Source organism: Syngnathus scovelli, chromosome 7, assembly GCF_024217435.2.
Source record: "Syngnathus scovelli strain Florida chromosome 7, RoL_Ssco_1.2, whole genome shotgun sequence".
NCBI classification, from domain to species: domain Eukaryota; kingdom Metazoa; phylum Chordata; class Actinopteri; order Syngnathiformes; family Syngnathidae; genus Syngnathus; species Syngnathus scovelli.
In genome coordinates this window covers 8,570,394-8,590,018 of record NC_090853.1, presented here as the reverse complement: position 1 = coordinate 8,590,018, position 19,625 = coordinate 8,570,394, and the positions used below count along the sequence as shown (strand labels likewise).

At 41.2% G+C, this 19,625-nt stretch overlaps 1 protein-coding gene across 3 annotated transcripts in view; it reads left to right on the top strand.

Moving 5' to 3' along the window:
• The window catches only part of LOC125972082 (membrane-associated phosphatidylinositol transfer protein 3), a 46,856-nt gene that overhangs the window by 14,221 nt on the left and 13,010 nt on the right, over positions 1-19,625 (top strand). For 2 of the 3 annotated variants that reach the window (XM_068651346.1, XM_049725372.2), the window contains exons 3-10: positions 1,943-2,050; positions 7,226-7,296; positions 7,435-7,658; positions 13,155-13,344; positions 14,375-14,509; positions 14,703-14,890; positions 17,785-17,948; positions 18,142-18,312. In XM_068651346.1, coding sequence (XP_068507447.1) covers positions 1,943-2,050; positions 7,226-7,296; positions 7,435-7,658; positions 13,155-13,344; positions 14,375-14,509; positions 14,703-14,890; positions 17,785-17,948; positions 18,142-18,312 — 1,251 coding nt within the window. The remainder of the gene's footprint in view (positions 1-1,942; positions 2,051-7,225; positions 7,297-7,434; positions 7,659-13,154; positions 13,345-14,374; positions 14,510-14,702; positions 14,891-17,784; positions 17,949-18,141; positions 18,313-19,625) is intronic. The other variant, XM_049725373.2, reaches the window with a different exon arrangement.

The following is a 19,625-nucleotide window of genomic DNA, read 5'->3' as shown; positions in this document are numbered from 1 at the left end:
GCAATTTTTGACCAATTCTAAGAGGTGGTACTTCAACTTACTCCAATAGGATTGTCTATCACAAAAAGTCTCAAGGATCTGTTTGCCAAATTGAAAAGGAAGACACTTTGGGAGGACAAATGAAGGCAAAAGCAGGTACGTCTCAAGGACCCATGCCCAAAATTGGAAATTTGTGTGTGTGTATACATATATGATCTACATGGAATGGAGTCCGTTAGTCTCAGCAACCTGTATCAATACCTTGCCAGTGTTTTCCTTTTCTACTTTAAACTTGTGTTTTGTCCTGTTTATTATTTGGCTTGAAGTGCATCAATGACCTTGGCTGTTTTGTCCACATGCAAGGGCAAAGTGCCTTAATTTGTATAAAACCACAGGTAGATCAAGGTAGTATTTTACTTCCATCCATCCATCCATCCATCCATCCATCCATCCATCCATCCATCCATCCATCCATCCATCCATCCATCCATCCATCCATCCATCCATCCATCCATCCATCCATCCATCCATCCATCCATCCATCCATCCATCCATCCATCCATCCATCCATCCATCCATCCATCCATCCATCCATCCATCCATCCATCCATCCATCCATCCATCCATCCATCTTCTATACCGCTTGTCCCCACGGGGGTCGCGGGATTGTGCTTTCAGTTAAGTGTTATTATTCTGAGTTGAGAACTTGGCTCACGTTCTATTTTCTTTCTGTCTCTACATTTGCGCAATCTTGGCACAAAACTCATTGGGTTCAAATTAATTCCAGGCACTGCCAAATCGTCCATCTGTCAGGCCTCCAGAGACTACACAAACAAGTTTATATCGATTAAAGTCCGCACAATGGACAAAAATCCATCATTTAATCCATCATGTAGATCTCAAACTCTGTTGGCAGCCAGATTGAGGCACAGGAGGAGTCCATATTGTGGATGTACTCCAACTTTGCCCCTGTCAGAAGATTGAATGAAGTGCATTTACTTTGCATTCCCCAACCGAGCAAACGCTGATCCGATATCTAGTGACAAACGGTGACCATTTGAGCCTCTGTTGCGTGATCCGAATAGAGAGCTCCTCGGGGTCCGTGGGAGGAAGAGTGAGAAATGAAAGAATCTGTCATTTTCTGCCCCCCATTTTATGACTCATCCGGAGCGAGCCGATGAAAACACTGACCACTCGAACTGGCTTCGCTTGTCCTTGTGCCGTAAGCCTCACAAGTGTCCAATAGACTTTAGGCAATCATTGGCCGTGACAGCCTAACACCTTGCGTTGCAGCTGTTTTTTTTTTTTAGCCGCCACCACAGAGGGTGCTTTCCATTTAGGCTCTTACGCCAATACAATGGGACTAGCTAAAACTGGAATCAGGGATATTAGTCCATTATAGACTGCAAACATTTTCATGTTGCAATGTAGGATGTGGGCAGAGGTGTTGATAACACATACATTTCAAATATGAATCACAACAACAATTTTATTTTATGGACGGGAACATATATTTGCTTTCCTGTGAATCACTGAACTAGTACTGTGAAACATTATTTCTGGGAAATGCTGGAAATTTCTGTTTCATGGAATCCAGCAGCTAATGTCACACAAGGTCCTTTGAATTGCCTTTCCCAGCTTTTATTTGCTACTTTTTTGACCACACTGCTGTTATTCTCGACAAAGCCGCAGAGAGGGTAAATATGACAAAAGACAAAATGTCGACATGATAATGCATCCGATTACTATGCTACAGAGACAACCAACATCAAATGATACATACCACAAGGTCCAGTTATCCGATAAAGTTTTTTATGCTTGCCGGCATATTTATTGATTTTATGTTTGTTTAATGGATGTGTTTGTGTTTGTGTGTGTGTGTGTGTGTGTGTGTGTGTGTGTGTGTGTGTGTGTGTGTGTGTGTGTGCGTGTGTGTGTGTGTGGTTGTGCGTGTGCGCCCCAGCAGATGTGATGGAGGGCAAAAGTGCCATGCTGCTGGGCATGAGTCAGTGGAACTCCAACGACCTGGTGGAGCAGATTGAGACATTGGGACACATGGACCCATCTCATGGTAATCATGCACAAGATACACGGTGGACTATGTCTTGCAAAACCTGAACACCAACAGCCCTCTATCTCACTTAGTCCTTTTTAGATTTGTGTATCAGTTTTGGAAGAAAAAAAAATAGAAAGACAACAAAGATATTGGTGTTATGCAAACTTAATCTCAGCTATATTGCCACAAGAATGTATGACTTTTAGATAATAATGTTTTCCACCCTTAATGTGTTTGAATTGATTTAGCATCCCCCCCCCCCCGCAATTCATTGTTTGCTGCTGAAAATGCCAAAATGGCCTGACCTCACCGTTTCATTTGAATACCACAAGCAATATTCCAAATGTCACTGGCCTCATATTAACATGTAGCCCAGTGGTGGAGGGAAAAATAAATAAAAATAAAACACAAAATGAGAACAGGGAGATTACAGTCTGATGCTGCGACTTGATTCTTTGAGGCTTTGGAATAAAAGGAGCTTGAGCATAAGCCCAAGATGAATATAAGAGGGGTGCGGGAGGTTGGTTGGAGGGGGCACAAATGATGACATGCAAAATATGCAATCTGTTTGAACCTTAGAGCGCTTTCTCTCTTGCTGTTGGCTTCAATCGCTGCTGCTAGTGGAATAATAGCTTGGAGCTATCTGAAAATGATCAAAACTGCAGCGGTATACTGTACAAGGTCTTTTGACGAACACGCCAGCTCTTGCCACATTGAAACTAAACATGGAATGGCCTCATGATCACATACATACAATTGTTTACTGGGCACTGATTGTTTCCTGAATTATCTTTTGTTTAGATTCCTTGCAATAAAGATGAATGCACCTCTCTATGCAATTTGATGTAAGGTATTAATCCCTAACAAAGCATTCTATTGAAGAATCCTAATAGAATCCTTTCAGGCAAATGTTAGCCATCCTGAGTGATGCACGCCATGTGCTGCTGACACAATGGGAAACTTTCATTTGTCCTCATAAATCAGCTCAGGTTTTTATGGAGATGTATGCAGTGTTTTTCAATAGAATACTTGAACTTGCTCTGAAGCCACGGAGGGATTTGATCAATTGTGAGGAAATGCTTTGCTAATAATAATAATAATCATATTCGTATTTAAGCCTTCAAGTGTCGCTTCCAGTAACACGGCGTGGTAAATGTAAATATACAGTGCAGCTTCAATTAGTCAATTCTTCTCAATGAAATTCAGCTCAGTGAGCATCGAAGGAAATAACACCATCCTGTGTGTGTGTTTTTAATTAAGCTTCCAAACTTGGGTTAGTGTTTCAATTCAAGTTTGGTTTCAAGGTCAAGGGCTTCAAATTATTGTTTCGAGCCGGTGTAAGATTTTAAATTATTGTTTCAAGATAGGGTTAGAGTCTCAAATTAAGGTTTAATGCCTAGGCTGAGATCTTTAATAGGGGTTTTGAAACCAGGGTTAGAGTTTAGTGTTTCAAAGTTGCCTTTGAAGCCAAGGTTAAGGTTTCAAATTAGGGTTTCAATGCAGGCTTTAGACTCATTTAGAAAGAAAATGTAATTACTGACCTGCTTTTAATCGCTTGATTTAATCGCAACCAATTGTATTGAAATTTTGCCGACAGCTAGTAACATTATTTATGTCTTATTTTTTATGACGGTAACAGCTTGACCATTATCATTATCATCATATCATTATTTCCATTGTGAAAACATCTTCAAAATATGGGCAAAAAAAAAAAAAATTAAGCTGTAAAGGTTCTGCAAAATCTCCAAATAAAAGCTAAGCGAAAGCTTTCAATGAGTGAACTTCAGCGGCAAACGTACCGCAGAGATCAAACAAATGTCTCCTGTGGAGATCCTCCACAAAGTGCCTCGCTCTCTCTCTCTCTTGCTCTCTCTCGCTCTCTCTCTCGCACGCACACACACACACACGCACACACACTCTCACACATGGCAACAGGGGGCCACTCACCAAAGCATCAAGGACCTGTGAAGTGCCCGCTTGTCACACAAGTACTGGACTCTTTGAGCATTGAGCGTGACCGAATGTGCAATGAACTTTTTTTTTTTTTTTTTTTGGACTATTTTAAGTCATTGTTTAGTCCTCTTGTGCACTGTAGACCAATCGCATCAAAGTCATTGCATAACATGTCCATTCCCTGCACAACTGTAGAATTTGTTTTGTGTCACAAATGCAAGGAACATTTTTTTTTTTTTTTTTACTCTCTGTGTCTTATTTTTTCTCTGCAAGGTGCCGGATATCATGAATAACTGTCAAGAGGAGTGATCACATTAATAGCTCCCAGCTGTCCATATTTTAGTCCCATCATCATTTGTGCGCGCGTAATAAGCGCTGACATTAGCTCGGGTCACATTGGAGTGCGGTGCAGGTTGGCCTCATGGCTTTAAGGGGAAATCTACCCGCAATTAACGCCTGAAAAGTGCAGCGGGCTCGTCTCAGTCAGCGGCGCCTATTAAATCTCCGTCTATTTGTCGCTTCCTCTGAAGCCTTTATGGCTTCCTTACCTCTCCAATTATTCCTTCAGCTCCATTTTTTCCAATTGTCCCCAGCCTGTGTGCTCCCATTTATTCCGCCACTCTGCTCTTTTCGTACATCGCCACTATCGCCATTATGTCCCTCTCTCTGACGTCGGTTTGCACATATTTGTCACTCTGCTCATCGAAACACTTGGCGGAATACCTCAGTAAAACACGATAATCTGATCAAAGTAGAGGTGGTGGTTTTTAGGTTAGGGTTTCGAATTAGGCTATTACACGAGGTAGCGTTGTGTTTGTGAGAATCTTGTGTGATTCGTTTGGCATAAATTAAGGTTTGAAGGCGTCATTGGTGGTTCAAAATGGATTCCAAATTTGGGCTTCACATAATGATGATAAATCCGGGTTATGGTTTTAAATTAGGGTTTCAAATGAGGTTCAATATATTAAGGTTTAAAATGTCAAGTTAACCTTCAAAACTGCTTTCAAGGTTAGGGCTTCAATTTAAGCTTTCAAACCTGGTTTAGGGTTTCAATTTAGGGTTACATATTAGGGCTTCAAGCCAAATCTGAGGGTTTCAAAAGTTTGAATTATTTTGAATTACAAGTAGGACTTCTCATTACGGTGTCAAGCCAAAGTTAATGATGGAAATTTGGGAATTAGAATTTCATGCCCACGTCAAAGTCTTAGGTTAGGGTTAGAAGCAAGGGTTAAATACTGCAACACATTTTGGTTTTATTTTACTGGTGGCACTGAAAAGAAAGTCTACATGCATTATTCCATTTTGCAACTGCGGAGGAAGTTGCAGCAGGAAATCTTTGAGATAAAGATGAGTACTCCCTCACTGGCTCGCCGGCTTTCCTCACGTCTCCCGTCCTCCTGCGGCGCTCGGCTCAAACATCTGCTCGCCTACACAAGATAAATGTGACACCGTGGTGGCACGAGAGACCAGAGGAGGAACAACTAAGTGAACGGGAAAAGTGCACGCTAGAAATATCACGTTCCAGGAGGCTGTTGTGAATGTGTTATTCATGCCGTTTGTGCCAAGACGGCTCCAAGTTGGAAGGGGGGGGATCAATATTTTCCCATTTGTAAAGTCCTTTCATCTCAGGTCCCGGAAGTCCTTCTTATTTGTTGACTGACTAAAAAAAGGAGAATAATTTGAAAGGAGACCTCTCCAATACTCTTGAGCTTTTGTCAGGTAGTGCTCAGTTGCAATCTCACGTTGTCTAATGCGGCAAGACACGCACAAAAAAAAAACTCTTTTCTTCACTGACTAATGTTAACTAATCAGATAACCAGATTCAAATGAGCTTGATACCAACTCTTACATTATCTGCACAAATTGATCATGCTTCCACCTTCTTTCTTCAAATGTATCCGTAACTGTATTAGCCTTGTATGTACTCGGTATTGGATACCAATAGCAACTCTTGCCGTATAGCACACTGAAATCCATTCGTCATGCTAATATTAACAGATGGCTGCATTATTAGTTGCAGACATTACACTCCAAGCATATGAAAGCCTCTCATCTTGAAATAGTCCTTGTGTGAGACCCGACAATGTTTTGCCTCCCGGGAATGCCGGAACTTTTCGCTTTCCTCCTTCCCACTCGCTCCCTCCAGCCTTCCTTCCTCTACTTTTTTTACAAGAAAGGAAAAGCTCCTCTCATTGATTTTCTGTTCGTTGTGACCAAAAATAGTGTCGCCGTGCAGCGAGCTCCCTTGAGTGCACCAGGCTAGGAATGAAGGACAAAATAAAGCCAAATAAGCATCCAATTAGAGAGGAAACTGATTGAAATGACACAGTGAATAGCAGGCTTTCAGTACTTGGCTGGTTTTCTACAGAAAGGGGAAATGCTTATCAACTGACCAAATAGGAGAAGCAACATCCAGTCTGCAGGTGCAATGTAGACAAATCGAGAGGCATTAGTCTAATATCGACCACTTTCAAAAATCGACTTCCATTTGTAGAGGTGGGAGTAACTCATGTATACGTCATGCTGTAAGTAAATGGCAAGTCTTAGCATTCAGGTGTCATGCAAATCTCAGTTTAAAAGCGGGAAAATTAAGTTCAAAGTCAAGTCATACCATCCTGATAAGAAACAACATACATTAATCACAATACATTGGGGCATTTCATTGTTTGCGTACATTTCCAAGGCGAACCTAATATTGGGATTGATCATATTGTGACATCATAAAACCAAGACGACATAAGACGGGCTGCAGTTAATCAACAGTATCAAGTTGTACAAAATGTACGGAAACACTGAAGAGTTGGACAAAATCTTAGAAAGGGTGAAGAAATTCAGTTCAGCTGTAATTGTCCTCTTGAATTTTAGGTTAAGCCTGCCACTTTCACTTTGGTGTTGTTAATTGAGTTTCACTAGCCACGTGTACATGAATGATTCATCTCACTAACTGAGAGACTCTTTTTCTCAAAACACAATGACTGAATCCAAATGTAACAATTTTTGGAGCTCCCTTCATGATATTTGCCTCAACACGTAAAAAATGTCCTTTTCTTTTCAAATATAACAGGCTTGATTTGTTAAGTCGGGTAAGTTTAAATCGAGTCTTTGGTAGGTTTTAGCCCAACAAGTCCTAAAATTGGCAACATAAGTGTGACTTGAGTCGCTGACCTTTCTATTTGTGCCACATGTGGTTGACCCTTGTCTTATCTTGTGTTGTTGTTTTTTATCACGTGCTTGCAGAGGGTCTTTATCGGTTGGGTGATCCACGCTGTGCGCCACAAAGCAGCATTGAAGGACTTGAGGACATAGAGGTATGACGCTTATAGTGTTTGTCCAAAACATTGTACTTGTGATCTTTAACACCCAATTGTTTCACTAGCAAGAGGAAGTACAAAAAGTAACATTGCAACGTGTTGATTCACAGAGACATGGGGTGTGGTCTTTTGCAGAATTCCAAATGTCGGACGCACGTGCTGCTTCTGGTGGTGCACGGTGGCAACATCCTGGACACGGTGGGCGGCGACCCCAGCGCTAAGGCAGGCGACGTGGCTACCCTGGCGTCCGTGCTCAACAAGGTGACACGGGCGCACTTCCAGGCCGCCGCTGAGCATGTGATGATCAAATTGGTGCCGTGCCCTGCGGTGTGCGCTGAAGCCTTCTCGCTAGTGTCCAAGTAAGTGTTTAATCTCGTGGTTGGAATTTGTCACTCTGCATAAATGCACATTTTTGTCTTCTTTTCATTGTGTCTATAATCCGCTTCACTTACTGTCTACGAACGCACTTTTGCAGTTATTTCTGCTTACGTTTGCAATAGTTTGGTCTTGCTCCAATATTTAACATTTCTTACTGGTGCCATCTTTTTAATGATTCATTTCACCTTTGGGCGTTTTTAAGCGGAGGTTGTGAATTAATGTATTCTGGCAGAGGTATCTTTGTAGGTTCAGTGGTAATTGATGTTTGATTTGCATTCATCTTTCATTTGTGGCATTATTTTTTTAATGAATCTGGACGGCTGGTGTCACCTCGGCCCTCATCATGAATTATACAGCCTCGTGTCCAATAAAACAATTCTTTTGCAGTGCAGAGTGCCTTTGTTGAGGAGAAATATGATAGAGAAATCATATCAGGAGGAATAAAGCCCTTTATGACTCGGTGTTATCTTTTTTAAAGAGCTAAAGGTGTCGTTTCATATTTGGACCACATTGTTTGGTTTTAAAGCTCATTGTGTTTTGGTTGAATGGTCACAGACAAAATGTGTTTGGCGGTGCAGAAGGAACACAGCAGTCCTTTGGGCACCGTACCGCTGCATAGGCTTGACATACACGTTACAGCCTTCAGTTATTTGCGCATCAAATATTTAAAAAGCGTTCCTGCCGGAATCAAGCGGGAATTAATTATTTTCTCATGACTCGCAAGAATGCGTTGCATGCAGCCATTTATTATCATTGCCATCTGTTTGTTTCAAGCATGGGTTAGGGTTTCAAATGTATGTTTTAAACCAAGGTTAAGGATACAAAGTAGTGTTTTAGGTCTGTAATAGGGTTCCAAGCAAGGCTTTATGTTTAATGCTTCAACCCAGCAACACGGTTACAAACAACATTTTCAAGGTTGGATTAGGGTCTTAAATTAAGGCTTTTACCAAGGATGGGGTTTTAAAGATGAGTTCACATTTGAAATTAGTGTTTCAAGCTATGGTTTGCTTTTCAAAATAGAAAACAAATAAGATACCGTTTTAAATTGTGACATTTTTGTGGAGCCTAATTTACGGCTGATGGAGCCCTGCAAATCTGGGGACCTCAGTTTAAAAGTGAACCAGTGTTTTCAGCTATCATGACATCATTCTCAACAGTTATAACTTCCATTACAGACGTCATTATAGTTTTGGCCTTGTCTTGTGTTGCTCAGGTGGGCGTGCAGAGCCTCATTTGACTAACACGACACAAACAAAAACATAGGAGGAACAGGTGAAAAGCCTTCACTGGCTAATTTCCATTTGCAGCCAACAGCTTGGCTGACAAAAATAAAAAAAATGACGCGGAGATGGCACAAGGAAAAAGTTTCACACAACACGGTTGGAAATGGTGCACTGTCGGGCATCCCCGTGGAGACTCTCTTTAGCTTGTTCTGTTGTGCAGACAGCCTGTCTCACCCCCGAGAGGTCCGCCGTTATTATCTTAGCCACAGGAGTTGCTGAAGGTAACCTGTCAAAACAACACAAACTGCGATCTATAAACAAACATTCACTTCAAATGGCTACTTCAAAGTTTATTTCTCTTCAGGTTAGGTTTTCAAAACAAGTTTAGGATTGTACATTTGAGTTTAGGACTGGATTATTTAGACATTTTTTTAATTTTAATGTTATGGTTGGTTGGGGTTTCCAGTTTGAGTTTCAAGATAGATTTTTAAATTATGGTTTAAATGGGGCTAACAAAAGTTAGGTTTTCAAATTAGGGTTAGTGTTTCAATCCAGGAGTAGGATTTCAATTTTGTAAAGGCAGTTTTTGGTTTCAAGTGAGGGTTTTAAACAAAAGGTTTGTGTTTCAAGTGAGTATTTGGATTTGGAAACAAGGTTAAAACAGGTTTAGGGTTTTAAGGCAGATCTGGGGTTTCAAATTAGGGATTTCAACAAGGATGAGGTTTCAAATTGGGATTTAAAAGACAAGGTTAGGATTTCAAATTCTCAAGCCAACATGCCTGACGTTGCTGTCTGAGCCTGAGCAGCATCGGGAAAATGGCTGCACAGAGAATGCTGCTTGGCCAATTAACGGCAAAAGGTTTCCGAATTGATTTCCTTTCACGCCCACCAGCCTTTGGTGCCTGCCCGACGCCTCTGTACCACCTTGACGGAAAAGAAACAGTTGGACTATTAAAAAGCTGACATGAGCGGAAGGATAGAGAGAAGCCATGGAGGATGGATTAAGAGAGAAGAGATGAAGGTCTACCTTGGACTCTCATTATTCTGGCAGGTGGCGAGTAACTACTGCGCCTATTTACGATCTCACGCTGTTAATGAAGAGACGCTGAGGAGCACATTAGCTTGTATTTCTACATCCAGAGTGCAATTAAGACAGACGCTGACACTTTTTTTTCCTTATGTGAGAGGTTTTTATCTTTTAACAGCATTGAGGGAGTCCAGGTTGATTGGTAGTGTTATCTTCTGCGGTTAATGTAGCCCCACCGTCAGAACCCCTTCGTCAGGCCTGCAAGCGCATCTCCAAAGGCCCTCATGACTATAATGAGAATTAAGAGAAATTAATCGAAAATGAGGGGATCAAAGAAGTCACTTAAATACTTCTTACGTGTGCCTTAGCCATCAGAGGGCAGTATAAAACATGATAAAGACGCATATGCGGATGTAAGATGCAGTTCTTAAGTCGATTTTTGCAGAGGATAAAGAATATCTGCTTGTGTGTATTATCATATCGTCCAACTGCTTCAGATAATTCAAATATCTATTGCTTAAAGGGTTATAAGTTACTACCGCAACATCAATGCAGGGAGTGAAGAGAAACAGCTTGAAATAAGCACTGTATATCATTAGTCTCTTGAAGTCATCTCGTAAGTCAAATTTTGCCCAAAATTATTTTTTCCTTAAACATCTACTCAGGATGCTGGCTTCCGATAAAATCAGCTACATCCTTTGTTAAATGAATAATTCTTTACCCCTGAAATAAAATTAATCAAAAAACATAATCCAATCAGAATTTGGTTCATATTGGCCATTATTTTAAGAGGGTGACAATATTGATTTGTTGTTTATCTGCGGCTTGTTGCAAAGTCAGCCTATATTAGTTTATTAGCTTATATCAGTAAACCCATAACTCAAATTTTGCAGGCTACTAAAAAAACCGTCGTATTGTGACAAATTTTACAAAAAAAAACATGACCTAGATTCTTAATGAAAATAAATAGAGTTTTGCCTCCTACTAACACAAAAAGCTTTTACAGCACTTCCTCCTAAGCATTCCAGTGTTGCACTTGTTCACATTCAGGATATTTTCCAATTCTCATGTCCACTATTATCTAACAAGTGTGTTGGGGTCTAAAAGCAAAAAAAAAAAAAAAAAAAAAGGGAAAAAAAACCAATCTCTCTAAAAGGAAGCCTCTGAGAGCGCCAGTCAAGCGGCATCTCTAAAGGCTTCGAATGCATCCTGCATGCTAGACAGTCACACATCACACAGTCCATGCATCGTGACGAATCCTTCACGGCTGTGTGTCCTTCTTGATAACTTCTCCACTGGGACCCCAGCCAGGGTTATAAAAAAAAAAAAATCTAATACATTTGCTCAGCGAGTGTTAACAAGTGTAAGTGACAGGAGACGGAGAGCAACTGACAACTGATCTTTTCATCCACTTTCATTAGTCCGCGTGCCTTTAATTATTTTTGAAAGTGTCTGCGTGTTATGAAAAATGTGCTGTCAGTGCTTTTGTAGCTAAATGAATTCATGCAATACATCAAAAAGAACACAGAACTTCTAGTGATATCATCAAGTAGATTGAAATGACTTTCATTTGATTTGAAAAGATAATGTAGAACTGTGTTTTGCAAACACAGGTCTCCTGTTAGAAATTATTTTATTATTTCAATTATTAATTGAATTGAAATGTAGCTACTGTATGTTTTGAATAATGTCATTTGCTTTTTCAATTTATCGGAGGGGTGGAGGCTGTCACTTTTTAGAGAAGGGTGGGGGTAATTCTCGTTCTTTTTTTAAAGCCCTATTGCCCACGGGGGTTGGACTAGTTTCATAGCTAACCAAGTGCTGTGTCTTTCCAAAATGATGACCGGCTTTAGCTCTTCAATGTGCCCAAATCTAATCTTCATCCCGAACTGCGGGGTCACAATAGTAATTAACCCAACCTTAGGTAAAGGTAACCCACACTGCTCAAAGTCGAGTGGGTTACAATGCGGCATTTTTTAATGTGTAGTGTTAAGGCATTTCATGAGCATGTGGGGTTGAGATGTTATGGTTTGGTTTAGCTATATACACAGAGTGGCAATTGTTTCCTTTTTGTGGAAATTGCTGAAGATATTGCACATCTCCATTAATTTTCTGGTATAATGTTACATAAAGCAAAATGTTAGGATGATGCTTTGAAGATGTGACCCTTTCTTGCTTGATGCCCCCGAAGGATTCAAATTATAGCCACTTCCTCGTTCTCCAAACTTTTTTTTTCATCTTTTGTGTTAACAGATTTTCGCACATGATCAGCGGTGTTTGAAGTTTAACAAGATCTGCCAATTAAAATCATTTTGACTGCAAGAGTGAGAGACTGTGTGGTTAATGTTTATTGAGTTGTTAACCGAGTGAATTTATGTAGTTATGTTTGTTTTATTGATGCGTGTGTTGCCGCAAGTAGAAAGGCAAACAATTTATTGCAAATTACCTATTCTGCAGAGCCCAAGTTTGACAAGCATCACTATCAATGCTTGGACATGCACTCACAGAGCAGGCACCCCTCCGCCACTGACGCGTTGCAGCCTTGGCCGAGCTTTGCTGCCACTTCCTGTAATCCTGGCGACTGATGGATGGCGTTGACAGTCAGTCGGTGCTCGGAGAGCGTGTCGGGCGATGCCATCTTTCCCCCCGCGCTATCACACCCATGCGCACACATCCATTAAAGTCAACTTGGCTGACACACACATGCAGGCGCTCACTCGCGCAAAGAGATTTTATTCCTTGTGACACAACGAAGATTTTTCTTCTTATCTGTGCCCTGAAAAAAAACCATGTCGCACCAAAATATTCACTCATCCGTCCATTTGCATTCGCTCATTCAAGGTCAGGTCACGAGGGCAGCAGCCTTAGCCTTTCCCCAAGCACTTCATCCACATGTTGCCTTGGGATACTGATATGTTAGGAGGCCAACTGAGCCCTCCAGTGTGTTCTGGGTCTCCTCTTGCTGGGTCATACCCTCAAAACCTCATCATGGAGGCGTCCAGGGGGCAACTTAACTGGATGCCTAAGCCACCTCATCTATTGCCTCCTAATGCCGAGGAGTGGCAGCTCTATTCTGACAAAATTGAGAAGTTAAAACATATAAAACATAAATTCAAAAAAAGGGTAATAAATCAAAATATACATTTTTGAGAATCAATTTTTTCTTTATGCTCTCTAACAATTTACGGTCCTGTTGATGATTTGTGAATCCCTTCTTGCTCTTCCAGTCTCAACCCGTACAGCTACGACGAGAGCTGCGTGTCGAGCAGCGTGGACCACCTGCCGCTGGCCGCCCTGCCGCTGCTTGCCATCGTCTCGCCGCGCTACCAGGACGCCGTCGCCACCGTCATCGCCCGCGCCAACCAGGTCTACCGCAGTTTCTTGGAGTCTGATGATGGCCAGGGCTTCACGGGACAGGTGCATTGATTTGCTTCGGGTTTATGCTTTCCTTATTCAGCCAAATATCACAGGTCACCATCTCATGTCATGTTGTTATCAAAGTTTTGAAAAGGGAGCTTGATTTTTTTTTTTAAGGATCATCCCAAATTTGTTTCACAGTAGATATTTAAAAAAAAAAATCTCACCGGGGGTCGATAAAATCTCGATTAGCCAATCAACCAAAGGACAGAATCAAGAACTGCAGGTTAAAAGTGGCTAAGGTGATTACAAAAAAGGTATAATTACAATCTCACCAGTGGCTATTACTCTTGATTAGTTCGACTCTTGTGGCGACACAGTGGTCTCAGTGACTCAGTGGTACATATTAGATTTGATCTTTTTTTTTTGTTTTTACACACTACGGCAGAGAGTTTTAATGAAGAGGATCGATAATTACATTTGCCTTTGCTGATTGTTATAATTGTTCACCATGGTTCACCACAAAGGGAACTTAATTTATTTAAAGGTCCCATAATATTAAAATGGAAATGTTTTCTTATTTATGCATAATGCAGGTTAAAATAAATCTGTGACATTAAGTTTGACAGATAAGCAATTTGGCATTTGCATGCAATAGCCTTTGAAAGGCAAAGGCCTGCAAAACAAGTGGAATTGAATTCCGTTGGGTACTTTGGTGACTCATTCAAGTATCTGCCCACTCATCTCAGAAAAAATGGCTGACAGCAATGAGGCAACTGCATCATAGTGCAAAACTAAATCGTGCTGTATTGGCCACATTTTGTGGAGGATGTCTTCATCACAGTAAGCTTTGGCACATGCAACAAATACATTTCGATATGTCAAGAGACTTTTTTAACCTTTAAAATTTGCACTGTAAGATCTTTATCATCAATTATGGATGGTGGCCATTTTTATGAAGCAATGAAAGAAATCGCTTGAGACTTTACTGCTTCCTAGAAATATTTACAGCTCTGGAGAAAGTTCAAATGTGTCCTTTAAAAATGTGACGGAGCCCTCCTTAAAGCATGTGGATGCGTGTTGTATGCAGGTGTGCCTAATGGGCGACTGCGTGGGTGGCGTGTTGTGTTTTGATGCCCTGTGCTTCAGCAACCAACAAAGACCTGGCAGCCCAAACAACAACACCAGCAGTGGCAGCAGGAACAACAGCACTGAAAGCCTCAAGGTGATTGTTAAGCCTACTCAGATAGGCACAACGCTAACAGTTGGAATGCTATCATATGGCAAGAAAGCAAATCAAATAAAAAAAGCGGTGAAGCAGATTGCTAAGGATTTAAGATCTTGCCCTGGTACTTTTACAAACTATAATTAATAAAATGGTAAGATGCTAGAATTCCATCTGTTTGTTCTCCTTTCAGGAAAACCCAGGCCTACTTGGAGAGTCTAGTCCTAGTCTAAGCTCCAGCAAAAGGCTTAGTAAGAGCAACATCGACATCTCGGCACCCAATGAAGGCCGTTGCCAGGGTCCGCCGTCCCTCTGCCGCAAGCAGAGCGACTCGTACGACGGCGACACGTCATCCACCGGCCAGCACGTCTTCTTTTCCAGGTGATACTTACTATTGGATTCTTACTGGAATCCATGTGATTAAAGTTGGTGTCATTTACGTATCATAACCCTGCACCCATCCCATACCGAAGATGACTAAGCCTAACTTCACCCTGACGTCTCCTGATAAAAAAAATAAAAAAAAACACATTGCCATGTTCGAGCAACCTCCCCTATTCATTATTTTCCCTTTTTTCTAGCCTCAAAGCCTAACTTCAAGATGGCAGTGAAGGCTATGAAAGTATGTTAGACTCCAGGGGGATTCCTTAGACGGGGAAAACCTGTGGATTTTATTTGTAATATTATCTGACACACCCGGTACCTGCTGTCCAGTATTGCCAGCATTTGCTCTCACTCTCAATCTGTCTGTGTGCAATATGTGTGTTTGGTATTCACATTCCAACCTCATCCCAGTCTATCTGGACCGTCTGGCTCCAGCTTCTCCTCAATGTTTGCATTCTGACTGGCCGTATTCCACCTCTACGTCACTCACCCGTCTGCTTGTGCTATAAATAGTCACTCTGTGTCGTACACCCTCGATCATGTAATATATATGCAGATGGCACCCCATTAATTCACACGGAATGTCACAGCGAGCGCTCACCTTTGGCTTGTGATTTCGCAGAGAAGAGGTTAACCTCAGCCCTCGTTTCCTCGGTGGACACGACCGGTCACCCATTACCCGCTCATATTAGATGTTTTCCAACAGCCTTCTTCAATCATATTTTAAAGGCAATGCATTCTGGAAAAGTGACTTCCAGGAATTACTCTCATGTCAAGGGGAAACCGAAAAGTAGAGCTAGCTGCTGTGTTGTTAGATGCGTAGATTCGTGTTACCTAGTTTCTTATAACAGTCACATACTGTTAATGCCCAATAAACTATTGCTTAGCATTATAACAAAATAACTGACGTTTTTTTTCCAACGACTGCATTAAAAAAATGAACCTCTCAGTGACATCCCCCATCAAACGCTACAAAACAGTGCGAACAGTGTGTCTTTATTACACAGAGTTTTGAATTAGGCAATGCCACAATAACTGTAATAAAAGCTTGTCTGATGGGCATGTCAAGCACCAAATTGGGCCACTCGGAAGCTTCCCGACATCCAACAAGAAAGTACTTTGCATGGGCGACTTCACATCTAATTAGCTCGCATAGATTGTATGCACATTGCTCACGAGCCATAAAGCCCATTTTAGACATCCAAGACTTTTAGCTTCATTTAACTTGCACACTGTCATTGTGTTTTTATAATTTATTCCATTATGACTTGAATGCAAACGAGCTTGTTTGGAAGTTGAGTCAACTTTAATCTAGCATACTGTCGCCATTTGTTAGCTACAGACACAGTGGTGAAGGATAAAAAAATGGTAGTCAGGATGTCTTACGTCTTCCTTCGTGAACCAGAAATTGACCTGCCCGAACAAACAAGGACATTTTCAATCGTATTTTTCCCCTTGTTTTTCGATCAATTTCTCCTAACCATAGGGTATTAACTGCTCTTCTGTTAGATGACAGAAGGTACCATAAAGCTGTGTATCGACTTGTTTTCATCCATACAGCTGAAGAACTCATAGCGTTCTGTGAGTATATCAACCTACTGTATAAAGGAGCCTAGATGTCATTTGAAGTCATTTTGTTCAGATGAAATTGATTTTAGTACATTTGCTTAGTGGTATGCCTTGCCTTAATAAAGGTTGGGAAACACTGCATGAGACATTCACACTGTGGTGCCAGGTGCTTTTGTATCCGCATCAAGAAAATGAAAGTGAACCAAATCCTGGTGCTGTATTGATTTGAAGATCTTCGCAGAAAGTTGGCTAATCCCTTTTTCTTGTACAAGAGTCAATATGGAAACATTGTCTTGCTAGAAATTCTGTCTGTCAGCACAGGGTCGTCACAGAGAATCAAATCACAGGCCCTCAGGCTGGTTGTGTCGTGCGTTAGGCATAGTGTGTATGAGTGTGTGTGCGTATGCGTGTGTCTGTGTGGCTGAGTCATAAAGGCGAGACGCTGACGACTGCCACAGAATGCTAAACCAAGACACTGGCTTGAAAAGTGAGCCCCAGATGTGCATCTTAATGTGACTCCACTGTGATCATTAGTCACATTTGGACATAATGATGCAATTTACAATACAAGCAAACTCGTTTACATTCATTCTTTAGAGAGCAAATTAGGATTATGGTATGGAATTAGATCTTCAAACCAGATTCCGAGCCAAATTGTGGTTTTATGACAGTGAATGAAATGAAGATTTAAGCCTGAGTTAAGGTTTCACACAAGGTTTATGATCTAGATCAGGGGTTGTCAACTGGTTTTGTCCAAGATTATATCCAAGAAGTAACTCAGGGACCACTGTTTTGGCGGAATATTTTTTTATTTTGCACCAAAGGAGGATAGACCTATACAGGCTATTTATTTGCATCTGTATGTCTATTTTGGGAATCTCAACAAAATTTTAGTTTGGATGGGTGCACGAATTACAAAATTAGCTGTAAAATAAATAAATAATAATAAATACATTTTATCAAAAAAAAAAGTACAATTATTTTCCATTTCCAATTTTGCGGACCACCTGCAATACCGCCACGGAACACTAGATAGCTGTGGACCACCAGTTGACAATCTCTGATATAGAATTACTTGCTACCTTGGGTTAGGGTTTAGTCTATCAATTTCAAACCCGTGTTTTTAGGACATGTTGAGGGTATCATATTAAGGTATGAAGCATGGGTTAGGGTTTCAAAGTAGATTTAGCAACTTGGTTAAGTTTACAAACAAGGACTATGGTTCCCATGGTGTCATAATCAGCAGGTTTAGGCTCCATCTTGGCCACGTGTCTTTGAAGTCGGATATCATGATCTTCCTCGCGTGTTATTTTTTTGTCCAGTCTGATAAAGGAGAACGCAGAGGTTCGCGCCAGCAGTAGCAGCAGCCCCAGTCTGCTGATCAACCCCGGACGCTTTGACTTTGACGTGTCAGACTGCTTCCTGCTGGGTTGTCCGCTGGGTCTGGTGCTGGCCATGCGTCGCACCGTGCTGCCCACCGTTCGGGGTGAGGCTGTGCAACATGCTATGTACATGCATCAGTTGGCTAACCTTTACTTTCAAAAAGGAAAACATTTTGTTTATTGCGTTTGGGAACTGGGTCATGTTCAATTATTGAAGTTGTTTGAAAAAACAAAGCATGAGATGGGGTCAAGTCTCTTGCTCACGGCTGTTTTAACAAGCGTGTCACTGTCTGTCAGTGCATCAGCTCCATCCGGCCTGCTCTCAGATCTTCAACCTGTTCTTCCCGTCGGACCCTTCAGCCTCCAGGCTGGAGCCTCTTCTGCAGCCTCTTTTTCACAAGCTGCCACCCTTCGCCGTGCCACGCTACCAGCGCCACCCTCTAGGCGACGGACGCTCCTTGGTCATAGGTGAGAGACAGGACCATCCATATGTTGCTTTTTTTTTTTTTTTTTTTTTTTAAACTGTGGATTATTGATTGTTCCGCGACCACTATGGGGACAAACGGTAAGAAAAATGTATGGATGGATTGATTGTTGTTGTGTTTGCTACTATTGTGCACAGTGGTATTATTAATTAATAATTTTAGGACGCATATATTGCGTGAACTTTGGTGGGTATCAAGAATAACAGCCGAGAGTGACGACATGTACATTGCGCAAGGGTTATAGCACACTTTGCTTGACCAAGGATGCCGTGGCTCTTTTTTTTATGTTGTTAATTATTTCTAAGTATTGTTTTTTTGTTTTTTTTCTTTTTATCTATTCTGGTGCATTGTGATTTAAGTGCGGTTATTTGTGAAGTGCACCTTTTTTTTGGGACTCCTTTATTTCTACAACACACAGTGGTGTTTATGCAGTCACATTAATCATAGGAACATCGTGTCTGCATGATTTTATGAGCCATGGCCCTTTTTTGACAATGTGGATTATTGCAATTGACTTTTTCCTATCGTGAAAGGTTGGCATTCATTATCAATAACTGGTGAAAGAGCATTAATCAACATTAATTATGTTTGCATGACCCAGTGTGCTATGGACTTAGTGTACTAATAGTTCAGTTCATTTCCATTTGCACAAGGTGGCTGGTGTTTATGAATAGGCTGAAAGGAGTAATCAGATTACTTTGAGGAAGTTGCATGTCCTCAATGCTTGTGCGTGCATGTGTGCCTGTGAGTGACCAGGTTTGCTGAGGACTTTTTTTTACTCTGTGGATTTCTTGTCAATGGGGCATTTAGCCAGGCCACTGTCAACCTCTATAAAGTGCGCCAGGTTTGGGGAAAAAGTAAGTCCCAAAGGGACCCAAGCATGGTTTTAATGGCCAAGTCTGACTACAGTTGCTTATTTGCACCTAGCTTTAAATTGAAAATTCTGACAGACAGAACTCAAGACCCTAAATGAGGGTGGGTTCTCCTCCCCACCTACATGGTCATAAGGATGAAAACCCCGCAAAGCATCAACAGCTCGTCACTAAAGTTTAATTACAGTTTAATAAGTGATGAGCACATTCAAGTGGAAAATGAATTAGAGGATTAATTTTACAGCACAGCTCAAAGTAGTTTGAAGGTCTTCCACGCCCACAAACTTCAGTGTGTCCTATTCGTCGTCTTCTTCAGCACACTCGCACACACGCCTGCAGCTGAATTTAGAAACATGCAGAGAAAATGATTTATTCAGAAATACTATGGCGCTTTGACTTTGTATCCGTGTGGCCATGAGTTAAT